This window comes from Sinocyclocheilus grahami, unplaced genomic scaffold (assembly GCF_001515645.1).
Source record: "Sinocyclocheilus grahami isolate Dianchi unplaced genomic scaffold, SAMN03320097.WGS_v1.1 scaffold419.1, whole genome shotgun sequence".
Classification (NCBI taxonomy): domain Eukaryota; kingdom Metazoa; phylum Chordata; class Actinopteri; order Cypriniformes; family Cyprinidae; genus Sinocyclocheilus; species Sinocyclocheilus grahami.
In genome coordinates, this window is record NW_015505598.1 from 1,435,922 (window position 1) to 1,442,190 (window position 6,269).

Here is a 6,269-nt window from a genome sequence, read left to right on the forward strand (position 1 = left end):
TGTGAATCCTGAAAAATAAAACGTATCACGGTTTCCACAAAAATATTGTGTTTTCAACATTGATAATAATCAGAAATGTTTCTCGAGCAGCAGATCAGCATATTATACTGATTTCTGAAGATCATGTGACACTGAAGACTGGAGGAATGATGCTGAAGATACAGCTGCGCATCACAGAAATACATTACAGTTTAATAGATATTCACAGAGAAAATGGTTATTTCAAATTCTAATAATATTTTACAATTTTACTGTATTTTTGATCAAATAAATGCAGCCTTGATGAGCAGAAGAGACTCCTTTCCAAAACATTAAAAATCTTACCGACCCCCAAACTTTTTATTAATTTTATTTTATTAGTTGTATTAATAGATTAATCTCATAATAAAGAAAACACACATTCCCTTGAAAGCTTAACTTTAATTTCAAGAGACTACACCTTAAGTCCCAATAGTTGAATATACAAAATGAAGGGATGTAAATATTGTGTCAGATGCATGGCTTCTAAGTATCTGGCAGACTGGCACAAAGTTAAATAAACCAAAATTTTTACCACCGATTTTTTTGTAAAGTGTTATAATCATGTATGCAAGAGCAACAGATCAGCCCTGGGCAGGTGTTACAGATGTTAGAGATGACTGATTTCAAGTCAAATCGACGGTAACAGAGAGAAAATGCTCAACACATGGCTTGCAGAACATCTCATCATGTAAATTAACATCATCAAACCTTTAAACCTCCTGTCAGTTTAATATTCAACCCAGTATATTCCCCAACTAACCTGGTCCTAGTACACAAGCTATGATTTTCATGTCATGAACATGTGATTGATGTGAACCGCTCTCTCTAGTGGATAGACGCCGCTACTGCCACACATCTCCAGTCTCATGGAAACGGTGCAGGTGGTCGGAGTATCTGCAGGAAGAAAGTGTGAACCAGAAACCACATGCATTAAACACAATTCAAGTGGTTCAAAACCAGATCAAATGTCATTCAGGAAACTCGCACAGGGTAAAAACACTCACTTCTTTGCACAAAATGCAGCACAGTCCCGACTGATACTCTCACTCCAGGATTCTTTATACAGCACCTGATCACACACACACACACACATAGGCAAAAGCAAAACACTTAAAACAGCAGTGCGCTGTGACGGACAGCGTAAACCGAGGATCATGTGTGACTCACCAGGAAGACGAGGCAGTGCAGCATCAGCGTGTAGAAGAAAGCCACAGTTCTGGCCGTCTTATTGGAGAGGATCACACGACCCTGAAACACATTCGCCGAGCATCAGCACAGACAGCAGGAACAGCAAAAGAGGAGGGAAATGACAAAACAACACCGTCACCGAAGACCAAGCGAACCGGATCAGGTTTGGTGAAATGGGAGCATGTGTTGTGTCAGCTTAGCTCTGAATGTGTCTGTACAAGCATCTGGATATTTTTCCCACCATTAACTAAAATGTAGAATCACTGTATGCTTAGTCAGGTGATCACGAGTCAGGGCCGTTTCTAGCCAATTTGACGCCCTAGGCGAAATCCCTATTACCCCCCCCCCCCAAAAAAAATTGCATATATATATATATAATTCTTTTCAGACACCAGTTGCTTGTCACATTAAAATTGGTTGTCATAGTAACAGCACTAATTTGTGGAGATTCAGTGCATTGAGTTCTTTAAATCTGAATGCATTATTTGTAAATTGACTGTTAAGATAAACATTTTGCACAATTTAGTATCTGTAATATCATTGTGTTGCCACTAGATGCTGTATAGCCCTATGTAACAATCCCTAGTGGCTAAGACATTGCACATAATCTACACATAAATCACACAAATTAATTTTATTACATTTTGATTTGGATACTATATACTATACTACTACATATTGTTTAGATATTATCAATGGCTACTTTTTTGTCTATGCTGCTCCCATTAAGCGCTGTTGGAAGTGAATGAATTGATTCAGCATTTCGACACCTCCGTAAAGATGCATTTAACTCGACAAAGCGGCCTAATAAAGGATGTATTGATCTCGTGAATTAGCTAATTTTACTATACAAATATTTTTTAATTGGATGTTAAAGTTTATATGGGAATATTACATCATTTAATCATTTAACAATGCGTTGGCGCAAAAAACGCACACATTTTGGACAAATCTGCCACAAAAGTGCCACAAATACTGCCTAAACAAAATACTGATTTTGACCCAGCTGTTGGGATGTTTTGACCCAGATGTTGGGCTGTTTTGATCCAGCTGTTGGGTTGTTTTGACCCAGCGGTTGGGTTCAAAACAACCCAATAGCTGGGTTGGTCCCTTTTTAACCCAGCATTTTTTAGAGCGTATTAATACATTTCCCTTCCAAATGTGCATTCTGAATAATAAATAAATGTATTTCCCAACTAACCTGCTGCAGTCAAGTTTGTCTTCTCATTAACAATGTTTTTCTCTTACTGATCATATTTCATACCCGTTTACGTTTTTTAAATGAATTTGACTGATAAACACCCTTACAAAAATGAACCATGGTTTTACTATAGTAAATATGTAGTAACCATATTTAATTTTTACACATACAATGGTTAATTTTCGTAAAAGCAGTATTAAAATAGATGAATGAATGCGCGGGCGTTGCCTTAAAGAAATTTAACAGTGTTGAACATTTAGGCTAATATCTCTTAAACAGTATAATGCGTGACTTTGAATATTAATTAAGAATTTTGGCATACATTCATGAATTACATACAGTGATTTGATTGAATGATTGAATGAAAAACAGCAGAATAATGACTAGAATTGAATGCAAATGAATGAATATGTTAATTCTGATCTTATTCATCAGGTCTGGCACACAATGCAGCACTGCAGTCACTATTTAAACGAGCGCTGGCACAGTGTGCTGAAATCGGTAACGTTACGTTGGATTAAAACAAGTTCTGTTGAGTTTGGAAAATTCTGTGCACAGTAATCATCAGAATATCTCTTCGCCTATCTCATTTTAACAGGCTTTTATTCAACTAGATGATTGCAGCATATTGAAAAATATACATAATCGATACACCGTTTCGATGGTAATCAATTCAGCTGTGATAAAGGTCTATTCAATGACTCGTTCATAAAGAATTACTTGATTCATTCATATTTTAAATTTCTTTAAAAAAAAAAAAAATCTAAATTTTTTTGCAATTGGAATTACAGTGTAAATGCATTCATGCCACCTCTGAGCTGCATTAATCAATAAATATGAGTTTACCAAAATACCACTTCAGATGCAGCTTCTGTGCCACGAGTGCAAAGATGGATTTTGTTGATACTGATTTAATTAAGTCTTATCTCAGAACAATCATATAGCACACCCCTAGGCCCAACAGGAGCTACACACCACTTCACCTTAGTGCTGAAATGTCCAAGTTTATTCATGATGATGATGGTCGACTCGCCGTGACGTGACTTACTCTGTTTGGGTAGCTCTGCAGAAACTTGATCTTCTCGTAGAGCTTGATGTTGTCGGCGCGCAGACTGTCCAGCTGGCTCTGAAGAGCCTGTGCGGTCTGCTGAAGGGAGCTGTTCGCCTGACAGACATCAACAACAACAACACAGTCAGCCTCTCTTCCTCGGAGCAACAGGAGTCATTACAGTGAAGTGCACTCACGGCCTCCAGCTCCTGGTTACGTGAGCGATATCTCTCCCTCTGACTGGAGATGATGGACAGCAGAGAGTCCATCTGACCCTGAGGAAGATCCGTCTGAGGAGAGCCGCCCACACCTCAACACACACAGAGTAACAGCTGTATAAGCATCTCATGAATCGAGTCTGTATTATGTGTGCATAAGCATTATATGGTCCTCCTGCTCTCATGAGCTGCTGATATGAGCACAAGTTCTTTAGTTTACCTGAGAACAGAGCGGTGGCCTCTTTAATTGGCTCGGGGATGCTCACCACGCTGCTGTCTGCACCCTAGATGACAAAAAAACAATCAATCGCTATCACAAATTACTGTGACTTGTGTCAAGATGCCTTTTGTACTTGTGTGTAAGGCTGTGCTTTGGATGAGTTCAGCTGTCAGTTCATATATCTCCTGAAAAACACTGTAATCCTCCACAACTGTCATTTGGAACAGATTCACATATGTTTTTTTACTCCTCCTATAAAAAAGTGCATCAGTATTCTTCACACTCAGATCAAGTTACTAACTGCCTTTTCAGTGTTCAACTCCATTGTTCAGAAAAAAATGAAAAACTGAAAAATGTTTGCTGGTGAAGACTTCAACAGGAGGTCTGTGATTTCTTGCCAACACTTATATTACACATAAAAACAAAAGTTTGAAGTCACTAGTATCGTTAATTCTTTTATTTGCTCAAATTATGGGTGGGTGATATAGCAAAAATATCATATCACAATTCGTTGTCATGTTGGTTTTACTGTTTTGCAAGTCGTCTGAGCATTACAGCCAAACTAATATCCCTATTATAAAGACAAAGCCTTTCAACGTAACAAAATATTTAAAAAAAAAAGAATAGCGGATATTTAGGCCAATGTGGGTGAAGATAAAAACCTTTGCCATTATTTTAGCTTTGCCATTAAAAAATAAGAACAAAGATACATGTTACAAATACACAAAATATAAAAATAAAACAGTGTTTTATTTTCAGGTACGATAGGTGTATTTAGCAGGAGCATTCAAGAAACGGAATATAAAAAGAAAACACTATATAGATCGACTCATATTAAAGCAACTGTATTAAAGTTTTTCAGTCTAGTGAGTGATTTTTCTCTTTGTGTTTTAGATCACCCAAAAATAAAAATTCTGTCATCGGTCTGTCAATTCTGTCATAGTGTTTTATGTTTATACCATCATTTACTCACTCAAATGTTGTTTTAAATAGGAGTTTCTTTCTTGTGCTGAACATAAATGTTATTTTGAAGAACATGGAAAACCAAACAGTTGCTTATCCACAGTGACTTCCATAGTGTTTTTTACTACTATCAAATTCAAAGCTACTGTTTGGTTACCCACATTCTTCAAAATATCTTCTTTTGTGTTCAGCACAAGAACGAAATTAATACAGGTTCGGGACAACATGTGAGTGAGGAAATAGTGACAGAAATTACATTTTAGGAAGAACTATCCCTTTAATGACAGTCGGCAGCATGTTTAGTACTGTCCCTTTAAGAGCTGCACGCATCTAATATACAGACACACATCCGTTTTTCTCTCAACTGTTTACTTTCATTTTAGACATAACCAACTGAGTCTATATATAAACCTTGTGTGTTTTGACAGTATTAGCACAAAAGATAACTTCAGTAATCAGGCGATGTTTGACAGGCATTTTAGTGCACATGCTTCATGTGTGCGCGCTCAGAAAAAGCGCACGTCAGAACAGCATGTGAATGAAAAGTTTAACTTGCAAGGCTTTAAAGCAGATGCAAATAATGTACTTTTGTGACTGCGAGTAAGTGCAGTGTCCTGTGAGAGTAACTCTACCTCTGAGTTAACACTGATGTGATGTGAATGCGGCGTTGTACAGTATACGGAGACGGCGGCGCCAGAACTGCAGCTGATAGAATGTGCGCTGTAGCACGATACTACGATATTTCTTCAAAAGCAGATCTTGGAGACATTTTTTATTGCAAAAATCATCATATCGCACACCCCTAGCTCAAATATACAGAAAAAAGTAATATTGTGAAATACTACAATTTAAAACAGCTGTTGTCTGTGTGAATCTCTGTTAAACTGTAATATATTTCTGTGATGCGCAGCTGTATTTTCAGCATCATTACTCCAGTCTTCAGTGTCACATGATCTTCAGAAATCAGTATAATATGCTGCTCTGCTGCTCAAGAAACATTTCTGATTATTATCAATGTTGAAAAGAGGTGTGCTGCACAATATTTCTATTGAAATTTTAAAAGAACAGCATTTTAAAAAATACAAATCTTTTGAAACATTACAAATTAATTTACTGTCGCATCAATTTGATTAATCCTTGATGAATAAAACTACTGTTATCTTTTTTTAAAGTTATTGTTTATTTGAGGTTGACTTATAATGATACTCAAGTTTTTTTCATAGGCTCAATCATACACAATCATAGGCTCCGAAGCTCATGCTCGCGTCTGACCTCAGCTTCGGGCCGTGACATCGTCTGGATGATGCTGAGATCCTGCTCCAGTTTGAGGATGAGCTCTTTCTGTTCAGCGCTGGTCTTCACTGCTGCGGAGAACTCCAGCTGTAGAGATGCATAACAGCCTAAATACAC

At 37.3% G+C, this 6,269-nt stretch overlaps 1 protein-coding gene across 1 annotated transcript in view; it reads right to left on the reverse strand.

Moving 5' to 3' along the window:
• Positions 1 to 400: 400 nt before the first annotated feature.
• Positions 401 to 6,269, reverse strand: part of cux1b (cut-like homeobox 1b) — a 30,815-nt gene continuing 24,946 nt past the window's right edge. Inside the window, exons 15-21 of the mRNA XM_016232779.1 lie at positions 6,132 to 6,259; positions 3,897 to 3,960; positions 3,656 to 3,768; positions 3,444 to 3,575; positions 1,189 to 1,269; positions 1,026 to 1,090; positions 401 to 915 (exon numbers count right to left, since the gene is read on the reverse strand). Of these exons, the coding sequence (XP_016088265.1) occupies positions 864 to 915; positions 1,026 to 1,090; positions 1,189 to 1,269; positions 3,444 to 3,575; positions 3,656 to 3,768; positions 3,897 to 3,960; positions 6,132 to 6,259 (635 nt within the window). The 3' untranslated portion in view covers positions 401 to 863. The remainder of the gene's footprint in view (positions 916 to 1,025; positions 1,091 to 1,188; positions 1,270 to 3,443; positions 3,576 to 3,655; positions 3,769 to 3,896; positions 3,961 to 6,131; positions 6,260 to 6,269) is intronic.